General features: G+C 39.9%; 1 protein-coding gene across 1 annotated transcript in view; it reads left to right on the forward strand.

The window, feature by feature from the left end:
- Positions 1-14,584, forward strand: part of LOC107755715 (death-associated protein kinase 1-like) — a 95,088-nt gene extending 80,504 nt beyond the window's left edge. Inside the window, exons 18-25 of the mRNA XM_016572599.1 lie at positions 2,851-2,928; positions 5,058-5,274; positions 6,840-7,025; positions 7,488-7,685; positions 9,265-9,403; positions 9,761-9,881; positions 11,281-11,469; positions 13,036-14,584. Coding sequence (XP_016428085.1) covers positions 2,851-2,928; positions 5,058-5,274; positions 6,840-7,025; positions 7,488-7,685; positions 9,265-9,403; positions 9,761-9,881; positions 11,281-11,469; positions 13,036-14,304 — 2,397 coding nt within the window. The 3' untranslated portion in view covers positions 14,305-14,584. The remainder of the gene's footprint in view (positions 1-2,850; positions 2,929-5,057; positions 5,275-6,839; positions 7,026-7,487; positions 7,686-9,264; positions 9,404-9,760; positions 9,882-11,280; positions 11,470-13,035) is intronic.
- Positions 14,585-15,392: the final 808 nt, after the last annotated feature.

Genomic DNA, 15,392 nt, shown 5'->3' on the forward strand with positions numbered 1-15,392 from the left:
TTTTTTATTATTATGAAAGTCCGTTGCTCACTGGCTCTGAATACACATACAGACAAACCACGGGTCACGGGAGGGGTGGGATGTTGATCAGTACTGGCTTGGGATGGGCGCCATCACGCGTCTCAACCAATGAGAGCATTTGGGGTGGGCCTAAGACTGCAGCAGCGCTCACATGAAGTGCTCACGACTTCATAAGTGAGAAACAGGCAGTTTCCGATAGCACGTGAAGACAGCAGAGAAGTGCTCTCGCTCAGCATCACAATCACACATGTGCTGCCGTCACAGCCTCCTGGGACGTTCCTATGTGCGTCATTTTGGTTGTAATAAAATAAACACAGATTTGTATTTCTTTTTTCACTTCCAGACAAAGACAAAAAGCTTTTATATAGAGCTTGTGAAACAAGACAGCGTAGGAGCTGCATTAGTTGTGTAATTGATGCTTTCATTATGTATTTTATCATTCCGGTGCTACCAAGTAAAATGATGAGAAATGTAGATTGGTTGGCTCTCATTAACTGCCTTAAATGAGTTCCATTTTCCAGGGGGGTTGCTAGATATAAATGCCATCTGGGGTTTAGCACATTAGTGCTGTATTATGAAGGCAAAGCTTCCAGGTTTTAATTTATTAGGATTTTTAATTTGATGACTAACACTGAGAATATATATATATATATATGTGTGTGTGTGTGTGTGTGTGTGTGTGTGTGTGTGTCGCAATCATGTTGTACATTTCAGAAGTTCCACGCTCCGCTCACACTACATGCGTACCGAGCCCAAGTGAACCGCGCTCTGGGCCACCTCTTCCAACCGAGCCAGGGCCGGCTAAACGAACCGCTGCACGGAGCGATCACACTAGTCAAACGAACCGGGCTTTGGGGGTCAGACGCGCTCGGGCATGGTTAAGATTGCTTAGTGTGATACACCCTTATTCTCCCGCATCCCGCACACACGAGTGTCTACCCGCCCGCACCCGCACTCACCCGTCTAGTGTTGTCCCGCGCCGCACTCTGCTGCGTTAGATCCCGTGATAGTGCAGGTCTCTACTCGGAAGGAGCCTGTTATAATGTTATGATCGAGGCTCTGGACTCTGAGCATAACTTGTTTTTCTATAACAAACTATAAAATATTTTCTATAAAAACGTTAATGCCCTGGCAGTGGCAAATAGCTTTGGTTTTATATTTAATTTGATTACATTAATGTTATAAGTTGAGATTTACAATACATATTTTAACTGCTACTATGTAAAAGGAATACTGCTGTAAAAAAGCACATTATTTGTTTAAAGTGTTTGCAAACCAAATGTTATTACACTTTTGTTCATATAGCAGTACTTTTAAATGAAAAAGTGCACAATACACTACTTTTGAATTCATTATAGAATTAATTGAATTTTTTTTCCCAAGGACACATTCAATTGATAAAACATGACAGTAAAGACATTGATTGTGTTGAAAAATATTTTTATTTCAAGTAGATGCTGTTCTTTTGAACTTTGTATTCATCAAAGTATCTTTAAAAAAATTTAACATGGTTTCCACAAAAAATATTAAGCAGCACCAGTTTTTCACCACTGATAATAATAAGAAATGTTTTTAGAGCACCAGCATATTAGAATTTCTTAAGGATCATTTGACAATGAAGACTGGAGTAATTGCTGAAATTCAGCTTTGTCATCACAGGTATTAATTACATTTTAAAATATATTAAAACACTTAATGTTAGAAAAAAAAACACAAATTTTGGGTCAGTGGGTATATATGTGACCCTGGACCACAAAACCAGTCTTAAGTTGCACGGGGATATTTGTAGCAATAGCCAAAAAATACATTGTATGGGTCAAAATGATTTTTCTTTTATGCCAAAAATCATTAGGATATTAAGTAAAGATCATGTTCATGCCACTGTAAATTTCCTACTATAAATATATCAAAACTTAATTTTTGATTAGTAATATGCATTGCTAAGGACTTCATTTGAACAACTTTAAAGACGATTTTCTCAATATTTAGATTTTTTGCACCCTCAGATTCCAGATATTCAAATAGTTGTATATTGTCCTATCCTAACAAACCATACATCAATGGAAAGCTTATTTATTCAGCTTTCAAATGATGTATAGATCTCATGTGGTCCAGGGTCACATATTAAGAGCCAGGCCATATTTTATTCTGTGGTGTAATTGACATCACCTGAACTGTATGGCGCTAAATAGGCTTCTAGCAGCTGAAGAGACTTTTTCCATGGGCGGACAGACAGATCGCAGCAGAAGTGAGAGGTGGTGGGTGAACCATTGAAGGAAAATATTACCCACTATATCACAACTCTTTTTCAATAAGAGCCACAGTCAGGCAGAACGGAATCACATGTAATCCCATGAAACTGTTGCAAATGAGTGAATGACTATGTGCCAGGACGCCACACTTGTTCTGACTTATAATTTTTTGGACTGATAATTTCATTTTTGTGGTCTTTTATATACACACATTTCATATATACAATCATCTGATATGTCCTGAAGGCAGCATTACACCTGTCAGCCATAAACATCACTGTACCCGCTGTTGAACTGTTAGGTGATATTCTCTCTCTTCTTTCTTTCTCACCTTTTCTTGTTAGCTTCTCACTTTCTCTTTTACACCCTACCCTGCAAACACACACACTCTCTCTGTATCTATCAGAGCTTTATTTAAGTGCGGTGGTCTGGTAATACTGAGCAGATGAATGGCTGACAGACTTTTATTTATCTAGCTTTACTCATTCATCCGTGTCACTGGATGCTGACGGGCCCTGCATTGCCTGTAATGTTCTGTAAGCTGCAGTTGATCCATCACTGTCATTGTCTCTCGCAGGATGGGAAGACAGCAGAGGATCTCGCGATTGCAGAGCAGCAGGAGCATGTAGCAGTGCTGCTGGCCAAGCTGAAAAAGGTGTGAGTCTTTGTTTATTATTCATCTCACTGAGACTCAAGAGACATTAATTTGCATTACATGAATGCTTTGTGAAGGCTTATGAGATCCTTGTTGTATTTTATATGACACCTGCAAGACATGACAGTTTTACTCAATAACGACTCTTATCCCACTGAGATGTATGCTGATTTTGATCTTTTTTAAATAAATATTTGACTTTCAGAACATATTTTAACCCATTGGTCTGCTATTAGTGATTCCGGGTAACCCCCACTGGTCCAAAATCCAACTCCATGTAGATATCAAAGTTTGTAAGATGTCGTGAAAGCCACATGTGAAAATGAATGGGAAGATACTTTCAGAACTAAAAGGGGATAGGCATTGTTGCACTGTATTTTATGTTTTTTTTTTTTGACGGTCACATACATGATTTAATATATGGCATTTAGCATCTTGCATTTTGTTTCAAAAAGTGGATTATGCTCAGTTGGAGGACTCTGAATACTAGCTGAGCCTATTAATTACACTCATTAGGATGCACTGAGCATTCTCAGACACATTAACATTATGTCATTGGTCCATATGTCATATTGTAATGCCACTGGATTGTGTTAATTTGCATACTCTTTGTGACTGGTCTGTATATTGTCCTATCCTAACAAACCATACATCAATGGAAAGCTTATTTATTCAGCTTTCAAATGATGTATAGATCTCATGTGGTCCAGGGTCACATATTAAGAGCCAGGCCATATTTTATTCTGTGGTGTAATTGACATCACCTGAACTGTATGGCGCTAAATAGGCTTCTAGCAGCTGAAGAGACTTTTTCCATGGGCGGACAGACAGATCGCAGCAGAAGTGAGAGGTGGTGGGTGAACCATTGAAGGAAAATATTACCCACTATATCACAACTCTTTTTCAATAAGAGCCACAGTCAGGCAGAACGGAATCACATGTAATCCCATGAAACTGTTGCAAATGAGTGAATGACTATGTGCCAGGACGCCACACTTGTTCTGACTTATAATTTTTTGGACTGATAATTTCATTTTTGTGGTCTTTTATATACACACATTTCATATATACAATCATCTGATATGTCCTGAAGGCAGCATTACACCTGTCAGCCATAAACATCACTGTACCCGCTGTTGAACTGTTAGGTGATATTCTCTCTCTTCTTTCTTTCTCACCTTTTCTTGTTAGCTTCTCACTTTCTCTTTTACACCCTACCCTGCAAACACACACACTCTCTCTGTATCTATCAGAGCTTTATTTAAGTGCGGTGGTCTGGTAATACTGAGCAGATGAATGGCTGACAGACTTTTATTTATCTAGCTTTACTCATTCATCCGTGTCACTGGATGCTGACGGGCCCTGCATTGCCTGTAATGTTCTGTAAGCTGCAGTTGATCCATCACTGTCATTGTCTCTCGCAGGATGGGAAGACAGCAGAGGATCTCGCGATTGCAGAGCAGCAGGAGCATGTAGCAGTGCTGCTGGCCAAGCTGAAAAAGGTGTGAGTCTTTGTTTATTATTCATCTCACTGAGACTCAAGAGACATTAATTTGCATTACATGAATGCTTTGTGAAGGCTTATGAGATCCTTGTTGTATTTTATATGACACCTGCAAGACATGACAGTTTTACTCAATAACGACTCTTATCCCACTGAGATGTATGCTGATTTTGATCTTTTTTAAATAAATATTTGACTTTCAGAACATATTTTAACCCATTGGTCTGCTATTAGTGATTCCGGGTAACCCCCACTGGTCCAAAATCCAACTCCATGTAGATATCAAAGTTTGTAAGATGTCGTGAAAGCCACATGTGAAAATGAATGGGAAGATACTTTCAGAACTAAAAGGGGATAGGCATTGTTGCACTGTATTTTATGTTGTTTTTTTTTGACGGTCACATACATGATTTAATATATGGCATTTAGCATCTTGCATTTTGTTTCAAAAAGTGGATTATGCTCAGTTGGAGGACTCTGAATACTAGCTGAGCCTATTAATTACACTCATTAGGATGCACTGAGCATTCTCAGACACATTAACATTATGTCATTGGTCCATATGTCATATTGTAATGCCACTGGATTGTGTTAATTTGCATACTCTTTGTGACTGGTCTTACAGGACAACCATAAGAGCATTTACATCCAGCAGCTGCGGCCTACACAGACCCTCCAACCTCGCATCAAACTCAAGCTGTTTGGCCACTCGGGAGCAGGGAAGAGCACTCTGGTGGAGTCTTTGAAGTGTGGCATCTTGCGGAGTTTCTTCAGGAGGAGGAGGACCAGGTTGACCAACCCTGTCCGGCACCCAGCCTCACCTGTCACCTCCAAACCTGCAGGTAGGGTGATGTGTTTTCCTTCTTCATCTATAGAAAAGCTGAAAATTAAAGGAATTGTTCTTTTCAAGATGTAGATGAGTTTGTTTCTTCATCAGAATGTATTTGGAGAAATTTAGTATTCCATTACTTGCTCACCAATCGATCCTCTGCAGTGAATGGGTGCCGTCAGAATGAGACCCCAGACTGCTGATACAAAAAAAAATATATAGTAATCTACAATGCGGTTCCAGTCCATCAATTAACATCTTATGAAGTGAAAAGCTGCACGTTTGTAAGAAACAAATCCATCAAGACATTTTACCTTTAAATCGTCATTTCTGACCGATATAATAATGCTTTCTCCAGTGGAAAAAGTCCATCCCCTGTTGTCCTCTCACATCAAAATCCACCAACATATTTGGACTGTTTTCACTTGTAAATAATGCTTGAGCTATGCATATTTCTCTCCTGAATCAACCAAGATGACTTGTTCATTGGAGAAAGCAATGGTTTTTAAGTTAAAAACTGTTTTAAGTTAAAAATGTGTTGATGGATTTGTTTATGACAATCATGCAGCTTTTGACTTCAAGATGTTAATTGATGGATGGGAGTCGTGTGGATTATTGTGATGTTTTTATCAACTGTTTGGACTCTCATTCTGACGGCACCCATTCACTGCAGAGGATCCATTGGTGAGCAAGTGATGTAATTCAAAATTTCTCCAAATCTGTTGCGGTGAAGAAACAAATCTTGGATGGCCTGAGGGTGAGGACATTTTCATTTTGGGTGATCTATTCCTTTAAGCTTAGAAACTTGGAGTATAGAGCTTTTTCTGGTCCAACTTTGTTCACTTTCCTCACTCATTCCCAGATTAACGCACACGTCATAGTGCTATCCTTGGAAGGCGCAATCACATCAATGTAATGCATTACACATGAAGCTAACTTTTTTACTGCCACAGCCAAATTGAGGAAGTCGTCTTTAGGTTTCTATGAGAAAAGTTTTTAGAAAGAACCAAAGTTCAGTGGAAAGCGTTGATTGTGCGAGACATATGCAGCACAGTGTGACTAACACGTTTGCAAGGTATAAAAAAGAGTTTGAGTCATCTGACTCTCATGTTATTTCTCCAACTAAAATGGCTGTTAGCACTTCTGTGGTTTTTTCAGGAATTTTGTTTTTCCCAGCTGAGCTATTTTAATTATGTATATATGGGGTGATACTGGCTCATCTCTTGTGGAGTTTTTTAACGTACAATCTTTGTCCATTACCAGTCCATATCTTTATCCACAAGGATACATGTAATCTCAAAATATATATCAGAAAAAGGGAACCTTTACTAAATATTTATTTTTCTGTCAACACTGGAAAAGCTGGAATCAGGCCTTTAGGAAAGAGCTCCCCCATGTGGTGGGTTTCCACATTTTAAGAATATTTCATGACATTTTATAATAATGTACATCATTTATCCTTTAGCTACAAACATATCCTTATTGTATATATTGTTATCTATTATACGAAGTCAGTTCCATCTAGTTTACAGTCTGTCTTTCTTTTTGCTTCCCTGTTTGTGTGTTGTGTGCCTGTAGTGTCTGTCAGCATCTCTAACCTGTACCCAGGCTGTGAGAATGTCAGTGTGCGTAGCCGCAGTATGATGTTTGAGCCCAGTTTGACTAAAGGAGTGCTGGAGGTCTTTAGTCCTGTCCATAACGCTCTCTCCACGGCTGACGACACCGCCACCAAAGCCATCGACATCCAGAACGCCAATGTCAATGGTAAAAGCCGTTTATGATAAATATTAAATAAGTCTCACCAAGACTGCATTTGTTTGATCAAAAATACATTAAAATAGTAATATTGTGCAATGTTAATATCATTTGATTTGTATTTTAAAATGTAATGTATTCATGTGAAGGCAAAGCTGAATTTTCAGTAGCCATTATTTTAGTCTTCAGTGTCACATGATCTTTTAGAAATCATTCCAATATTCTTTTTTGTGCTCAAGAAACATTTATTATTATCAATGTTAAAAACAGATGTGCTGCGTCATATTTTTGTGGAAACTGATACTTTTTTATGTATAGAAAGATCAAAGGAACAGCATTGTTTTGAAATAGAAATGTCTTGTAACATTATAAATGCCTTTACTGTCACTTTTGATCTATTTAATGCATTTTTGCTGAGTAAAAAAATCTTTCTTTGCCAAACTTTTGAATGATATTGTTAATATGTTTTAGGTGTTGGAGACTTCAGTATATGGGAGTTCTCCGGTAACCCCGTCTACTACTGCTCATATGACTACTTTGCTGCGAATGACACCACAGCCATTCATCTGGTCTTATTCAGCCTGGAGGAGCCTTACGAGACTCAACTGAACCAGGTCACATTTTGGCTCAACTGCCTGAAGGCTCTCACGCTGCCAGAGGACAACATCGGTATGTGCAAGCGTTAAATATCGCATGCGATTTATCGTGCAGCCCTAGTTACTATATAGTTATTTTGTTTTATTTATTATTATTTATTTATTTTATTATTTTGTTATATTATTTTCTTTTTTAATCTCAAAAATATATATCAGAAAAAGGGATATTTATTTTTCTATTTAAATATTAATGTTCTATTAATATTTAAACCAATAACCAACTGTACAATGTAGTTACCCATAGCCTTGTTGCTTTGAAAGTAGGGCTGTCAATTGATTGACACATTTTTAAATGCATTAATTACACATTATCGTGTTATTGTGGCAAATGAGTAAAGCATTAAATAGACATGACATAAAGTCTGGCTGTAGAAGTCAATATATTATTTGTTTTATTTCCATGTCATTCAATACAAGTCTATAATTGGCAAACATTTTATTTTTTTTTTTTTACCATTGAGTTTGTCAGTCTATCCGAGGCCTGTTCACACAGAATGCATTATCACATTCCTTTTGTGCTATTTATGCTTGGTGTTTCTGTGTACATATACGCTAGATGGATGTTTTTGGCTACTGCGTCATGTCTTGCTGTTTTCACACCATGAGCACCATATATTTATGTTAAAAGCAGTTCTACTTTTGAAAGCGTACTTTTCTTGAGACCCTTTGCATTCCCCATGCGCTAACTGTGTTACTGTTTTTGAAAATTTTTTAAATAATGTTAAATATTTTTAACACGTTATTTTTTATATTCATTATTTGTTTTGAATGAACAAGTTATATTGACAGTCATATGATAGAAATGAGCTCATGCGAGCAGTTTTGTTCTCTGTGTATCACTGTTTCACTGTTCTCCATTCTGTGTGCTTCATTAATGCTGTTTGTAGTTTTCTCATTCTTGTCTCTCTCAAACTCTCTCGGTAATTTCAGCCTGGCTTGCCTTTGCTTTCACTGTAGTGATGGTTGATGAATTTGTGTAAGTGTGTGTGTGTCTCCTGAGACTACAGTGTACAATGTATGGATTTCTTCTCGTCCTTTCTAGAGCGCTTTCCATTACAGTAATTACAGGGATCAGCTGAAGCTGTGAAGTCTGTGATTAAGAGGTCTAAGGAGCAGTTATACAGTTTTTCTCAAGTGAAATTAATCTTTTTTTACTTGGTTACTATTAGGGCTGCACGATAAATCGCATGCGATGTTTAATGCGCATCTTATCAGTAAAGCCGGTTCTGTAATCAGCGGTAAATCTCCATCACCTGCGGGCTTTCACATTGAGCAGCATTAACTACACAGAGCCGTTGTTCACTGACGCCAAAAGAGACTTCATTAGAGTTGGTGCATCAGTCTTAATCTAGGAATCTAGTTTTTGCTCTATGGTTCTCAGATATTTTTGAGTTTTTGAGTTTATTTGATTGTTGAGATTATGCATAATGATCAAAGATGTTAAGAATAGACCATAAAACTGCCTCCCTGTTGTATCCACAGCCTTTGGAGGGAAGATAAGGATTTTGAGTTTATTTGATTGTTGAGATTATGCATAATGATCAAAGATGTTAAGAATAGACCATAAAACTGCCTCTCTGTTGTATCCACAGCCTTTGGAGGGAAGATAAGGAATCCACTGCGTGTGGTCCTGGTGGCCACACATGCTGACATTGTGAATCTGCCCCGATCGTTTGGGGGAGAGTTCAGCTATGACAAGGAGAGATCTCTAATTAAAGAAGTCAGAAGCAGGTGATTAAATCAGTATAAAATGTCAGTTTGAAGCTATGAGACCTATAAGTACATTAAGTGATCATTTTTGAAGGACTGACTAGATCAGGTGTGCCCAAACTCGGTCCTGGAGGGCCGGTGTCCTGCAGAGTTTAGCTTCAGCTTGCCTCAACACCTGCCGGGAAGTTTCTAGTATGCCTAGTAAGACCTTGATTAGCTGCTTCAGGTGTGGTTGATTAGCGTTGGAGCTAAACTCTGCAGGACACCGGCCCTCCAGGACCGAGTTTGGGCACCCCTGGACTAGATCATAGTGATTAAAGTGATTTGATGGATGAGCCAAACTATTAAACTGATAATAATGCATTTTTTCCCTCTCAGGTTTGGGAATGATCTGCATATTGCAGAGAAGCTCTTTGTCATGGATGCAGGAGCGTCCAACTCCAAAGACATAAAGCTGCTGAGAAACCTTCTGTTAGAGCTCCGCAACACCATCATCTTTGTAAGATCGGTCTCCATTCTACTACACCTCCCAGCACTTTGTCATTTCAGTTACCTAAATGTAGCATTAAAGGGATAGTTCACCCAAAAATGAAAATTCTGTCATTAATTACTCACCCTCATGTCGTTCCAGACCCGTAAGACCTTTGTTCATCTTCGGAACATAAATTAAGATATTTTTGATGAAATCTAAGAGCTTTCTGACCCTGCATAGACTTAGACAGCATGGGAACTACCACCTTCAAGGCCAAGAGAGGTCGTTAGGACATTGTTAAAATAGTCCATGTGACATCAGTGGTTCAACCTTAATGTTATGAAGCTACGAGAATACTTTGTGTGCAAAGAAAACAAAAATAATGACTTTATTCCACAATTTCTTCTCTTCCCTGTCAGTCTTCGCCGTGCGTTCACGAGAGTTCCACAGCGCATGCGTGTGGTGCTGCTGACGCAGGAGCCAACATTCTGATGTACAACCCAAATGCGCTGTGCCTTGTTTGCAAGCAGAGGAATGCACACGCATGCGTCATATTACTCTCGTGAACACTTCAAAGACTTACGCGGAAGACAAGAAATCGTTGAATAAAGTCGTTATTTTTGTTTTCTTTGCGCACAGAAGTATTCTTGTAGCTTAATAAAATTACGGTTGAACCACTGATGTCACATGGGCTATTTTAACAATGTCCTCACTTCCTTTCTTGAACGTGTCAGTTGCGCTGCTGTCTATGGAGGGCCAGAAAGCTCTCGGATTTCATCAAAAATATCTTAATTTGTGTTCCGAAGATGAATAAAGGTCTCAGCGGTTTGGAACGACATGAAGGTGAGTAATTAATGACAGAATTTTCATTTTTGGGTGAACTATCCCTTTAAATTACTGGAAACACTCACTTTGTTGATTCTGATCTGGGTCTGATCTCTATAATAAAGCTCTTTTCTTTTCTTTACCATGCACACACATACACACACACACACACACAGAAATACACAATATCAAACACTGACACTCAGATACCTCGCTAATCCATTCTGCTCGTTCTCCTACTTCTCTCTTTCTGTCTCTCTCACTCCTACACATACCTGTACAGATTACTTTCTCATCTTTCTCATATATTGCGTCTGGATTTTTGTGTATATTATGAAGGAAAAAGAAGTAATTACTATAGTTTTTAAATACGTAATTTATATAGTGCAATATCTTTGAGGTGTTAAAGGAGACTTTCATTTATCAGTGGTGATTTCTACTATTGCTCCTACTTTCAGTTAATGGGGGAAAATTTAGACCATATTTGGGGGTCTGTTCTTTTGACTTGGGCTAGAAAATAATTACCTAGCAACAACTTAGCGACCCCATTGGCATTTTTTCCAGAGATGTAAAATTGCTTTTCTCTCTGTCATTTTCACAGACCTGCAGGCCGATGACTCAGCTGGCAGAGAAGCTGTTGTCCACTCTGCCTTCCTGGCGGAAACTGAACGGGCCAAACCAGCTGATGTCATGGCAACAGTTTGTTGTGGATGTGCAAGAACAAATCAACCCTCTAGCCAGTGAAGAGGATCTGCGGGAACTGGCTTCACAACTTCACAGCATGGGAGAGGTGTGTGTGTGTATGTGTGGGCGGCCCAGTGAATGTGTGAGAGAGTGTGTGTGTGTGTGTGTGTGTGATGATGAGCAGATGAATAAATAAATATGTATGAATGTTTGAATTATGGTTATATTGCTGTGGGTATAGCATAAGTGTGTTTGAAGTAGATGCTCTGTATCATTAATTAAAATGATTGTTTTCATACATTATGCTATACTATCGTACACGCCCCGCTATTAATGCCACATCCATGACTTCCAAACCACTCAAAGTATACAATGCAGAACATCTACAAACATGTTTTTATGTGGATTCAAATGAGTTGGTGGGTGTCAGCAACTAAATAGGGGCCTTTGCAGTCTATTGACCACCCACAACCATTACAACAACAGCTTCACCGATAGAGAGAGCAGGTGAATGAGTCATTCTCATCAATATTAGTAATTTGTGTTTTTAGCAGCAACACTTAAACACATTTTAGGGAATGTTTTGATGTTGATGGGCTGAAATGCCAAGCTGTGATTCAGCTTTATTAACATTTGCTTACATAAGATACTCTGTTTAAGGGGCTTCAGCTCCCCTGTGTTTAACCTCAGCCCTTTTAAAATCCATTATGTCATGTCTCTTCAAAGAATAATTCACACAAAAATAACAGTTCACATCAGCCTGTATGACTGATTTGTGTGAATCAAAATGAAAAATGTTGAAGAATGGACTGAAAGTGCATGAGAATCTGGGCTGCCAAGCTCCAAAATGACAGAAGATCACTGTATAAATCATATGTTTCATAAATGTGTTTGCTGTATTCCAAGTCTTCTGAATTTATAAAATAGCTCCGATGAAAAATGTTGAAGAATGGACTGAAAGTGGATGAGAATCTGGGCTGCCAAGCTCCAAAATGACAGAAGATCACTGTATAATATTGTATTGTTTCATAAATGTGTTTGCTGTATTCCAAGTCTTCTGAATTTATAAAATAGCTCCGAATAATGAACTGACCCAAATTCAAGCCATTTCAAGTGTGCCCCCATAACTACTGATTTACTGACATCTACCGATGATTTTATTCACATTTATTTGAAAAAGAATAAGTGAGTTGAGCCCCAAAAGTGACACATCTGCTGAACTGTTATGGTCTGTTCACACCAACTCAAATATTCAAGATGAACTTTCGGTCTGATTTTCACATACGATATGCCTATTCAGGCCAAAGTGTATTCAGATTTTGTATTCACTATGGTTGTTATCACAGTAGAGAGACTAGAGAACCTGTTCCCGATTCTTCCTCTGTTATTCACTGGTGCTTTGCAAAATAATCTGTTAGTGCCACCATGTTGTAATTTTATGTAACAACAGCAGCTCTAGGGATGTGATCAAAAGCATGAATCGTATTGGTTGGCCAGTTTTCTTGTTAGTATTATGGAAAAAGGTTTAGAACACCGTTTTAGAATTTTCGTGACCGTCTGAACAGATGCATTAACAGCCATTCAAATTAGATCTCAACAAATATTTGTCTTGGTGTCTTTGGAATCTTGCAATCACCCATTTGCTTGTACTCAATCCTTTTCTGTCTTCTAGATTAACATCATGCAGAGTGAGACTGTCCAGGACGTTGTCCTGTTAGATCCTCGCTGGCTTTGTGGTAACGTTCTCGGCAAGCTTCTCTCAATCGAAACCCCCAAAGCAATCCACCACTACCGTGGCCGCTACCGCGTGGAAGAACTCCAAAACCTTGTCTCCGAAGGTGACATCGATGAACTTCTCCAGGTGCTCGATGCCATGGATGTATGTGCCCGCGACTTAGCCAACCCCGGAATGGTCGACATTCCCGCCCTCATACGCACGGGTGGCCTACAGCACACCTGGACCGACGAGGAAGACATCGAAGGCGAGGACACTTTGCTTTACGGTGGTGTGCGAGTTGTCCCTGCGGAACACTTGGCGCCGTTCCCTTGTGGACTTTTCCATAAGTTGCAAGTGAACTTGTGCAGGTGGAGCCGGCAGCAGAAGCCAGAGGTCGAGGCTGAGGATGTGAGGTTGTGGAGCAGTGGAGCTCGGGTTGGACTCGGCGGCACTGAGGCACTGGTTCTGCTTGTGAACCATGGGCAGGGCATGGAGGTACAGTTACGAGGACCTGACTCTGATCCCGGCCGTTGCTATGCTTTATTGGACACGTTGTGCGGCATGGCAGAGGGTCTGTTAGCTGCTACGTTACCCGGTTTGCTTACCGCCCGGCATTATCTTAGCCCTCAGCAGCTGCGTGAACACCATGGCCCTGTCATGCTCTACCAACCGAGAGACTTTTTCCGCGCTCAGGCGCGAGGCGAGAACGCGCTTTCGAACACCATGGGCGGCTATCGTGAGAGCTTTGTCAGTATCGTAGCATTAGGTTGCACCCAGGTCTACAAACAGGGCAGTCTTGGTGGGGAAGTGCCCGTGGCAGAGGTCAGTCACCTGGCTCGACGCAAGCTCTGTCGCCTGCTGGACCCTCCCGATGCCCTTGGGAAGGACTGGTGCCTGCTTGCCATGAACTTGGGCCTCAGCGAGCTCGCTGCTAAATACAGTTCTGGCACCAACGGGACTCCGCCTGCAGACCCCCTTTCCCTTCCCAGTCCCACGGCCACGCTCCTGCAGGAGTGGAGCCAGCGACCCGTTTCAACCATAGGCATTTTGCTCGCTAAGTTGCGAGAACTCGGTCGTCGGGATGCAGCAGATTTCCTCCTTAGAGCTGCACCCGTGTTCCGGGTCAACTTGGAAATACTGGGCACCCCGCCGGAGCCCTACAGCCCGGTGTGTAATGGGGGCGGCACATCCTTCAACTCCATCAGTTCCGTGATCTCTCGTTAGGACGTCACTTGTGTCTATAGAGAAACGTGCAATTGACCGGTGGAGCGGTGTTCAATCTCAAGCTCCCTGGTGTCCTGAGACGGAAGTATTTGAATCAGATACTCTGCTCATGTCCATTTTGTTGCCCTTCGCGATTTCTGAATGTTCATTCTTGGTGTCTTTGAAAAGATGCCTCTGTGCTTTTTTTTCTGCAAATCTTTTATTGACCGTCTCACATTCCCAAGGTGAAACTGCAGGCGGCCTTTTTTTAAACATCCTTACTGAAAGAAAGTTCTATTACTTCTATAAATTCGGACAGCTGTGTCCATTTTGTTGCCCTTCGCGATTTCTGAATCTGATTTCATTCTTGGTGTCTTTGAAAAGATGCCTATGTGCTTTTTTTTTTCTGCAAATCTTTTATTGACCGTCTCACATTCCCAAGGTGAAACTGCAGGCGGCCTTTTTTTAAACATCCTTACTGAAAGAAAGTTCTATTACTTCTATAAATTCGGACAGCTGTTATTAGGGAATTGCGCTAAATTTGATGACCGAATGATAGATCACTAAGTGCTTGGCAGCATTATTTAATACACGACTCAAGCTATTGAGTGCCTTGAAGATAGTAAGCTGTTGACAAAGAGCCATTGCTATAGATTTCAAAATTGGATGTGCACCTCTGCAAGTGTTTCGGTGTTTACCTGTCTTCTGAAGCTTTTAATGAACATATCTATTAGATTTACACTTTTTCTCAAACATACAAAATTGGGTCACTTGCATTTACTACCTGATTGTTCCTTATTGCAACTAAAACGCATCATTTTTCAGACAGGATTTTATTCAAATGATGAAGCACAAACAAACATACTAAACATTCCTTTAAAAACCGAAATGCATGGTAAACTGTTTTTAAGTCTGGTTTCTAAAATCCCTCACATTTGTCTTATTCACACTTATAGCCTACTTGTCACTTTCACTTTTGTGAAATATTACGGTTCTGACTACCTGTCAAATGGAAATGATGAAATATTCCAGGCACTTACGTGACAAGTAAGATTTTGTTTTTCTTCATGTCTGCCACAGTGTCCTGATAAGCATGATCTTTGTTACAA

Source organism: Sinocyclocheilus rhinocerous, unplaced genomic scaffold, assembly GCF_001515625.1.
Source record: "Sinocyclocheilus rhinocerous isolate Xijiao unplaced genomic scaffold, SAMN03320098_v1.1 scaffold171, whole genome shotgun sequence".
Taxonomy (NCBI): Eukaryota; Metazoa; Chordata; class Actinopteri; order Cypriniformes; family Cyprinidae; genus Sinocyclocheilus; species Sinocyclocheilus rhinocerous.